Here is a 934-nt window from a genome sequence, read left to right on the forward strand (position 1 = left end):
CTTCTCTTCACTTCACCAGAAATTACAAGAGAGCTTCTCCCAACAAATCATCTCCTAACTTCTTGACTTCACCATGGGGAACTTCGCTGCCTGCTGCCGAAGTTTCTGGTGCAAGCCCAAAAACCCTGACGTCCGGATCAGCCTGCCTGCGGTCTGCTTCGTGTGGCAGATCGCCATGATCATCCTGTTTGGACTGTTTGTGCGTTATGATGATGAGTCGGATGCACACTGGTCTGAGCACAAGCATGAGAACAACATCACGAGTGACATTGAGAACAACTTCTACTTCAGATACCCAAGTGAGTTTTCAAGTTCTGCAGGGATTGATACTGATAGGGCAATCAGTTGATAATTTTTTTTTATTATTTAATAGTTTAATTTAGTGATATGTTTTATTATTTAATAGTAACATTTTTAATCGGCAAAACGATTATATGTTGTTGAGCTTAAAAATTAGAGAGGTCCTGTTATATGTCCATCCATTAACCTTGTCCACCCTCTTTGTCCTTGCCTGGCAGGTTTTCAGGATGTGCATGTGATGATCTTTGTGGGTTTTGGCTTTCTCATGACCTTCCTGAAGCGCTACAGCTTCGGCGGGGTCGGATTCAACTTTCTCATCGCCGCCTTTGGTCTGCAGTGGGCTCTTCTCATGCAGGGCTGGTTTCACTCGCTGGACCCGGCTGATGGCCAAATCAAGATCGGAATTGAGAAGTAGGTTTCGCACCTCACACCTTTGGAATGACTCATGAAGTCCCTTGCACATGAAGTAAAAGTAGTTTTTAGTGCCATCATATGCCTGTTTAATTCACATTGCAAATTTGATTTTCCTGATCAGTGCATCAGATATAGAAAATGAAGAATTTAAAACTAAGCATAATTTTCCATCTTGCTTTCATCAGTATCATCAATGCTGACTTCTGTGTGGCTGGATGTC

At 42.6% G+C, this 934-nt stretch overlaps 1 protein-coding gene across 1 annotated transcript; it reads left to right on the top strand.

Annotated features, from left to right (window-relative positions):
* Positions 1–73: 73 nt before the first annotated feature.
* LOC107735691 (ammonium transporter Rh type C-like) lies at positions 74–930 on the top strand (the record flags this gene model as incomplete). Its single annotated transcript, XM_016547295.1, has 3 exons — positions 74–299; positions 519–711; positions 900–930. Coding segments are annotated over exons 1-3 (450 nt in total), but the record flags the coding sequence as incomplete, so codon positions are not given.
* Between the last annotated feature and the right edge of the window lie 4 nt (positions 931–934).

This window comes from Sinocyclocheilus rhinocerous, unplaced genomic scaffold, assembly GCF_001515625.1.
Source record: "Sinocyclocheilus rhinocerous isolate Xijiao unplaced genomic scaffold, SAMN03320098_v1.1 C36242374, whole genome shotgun sequence".
Taxonomy (NCBI): Eukaryota; Metazoa; Chordata; class Actinopteri; order Cypriniformes; family Cyprinidae; genus Sinocyclocheilus; species Sinocyclocheilus rhinocerous.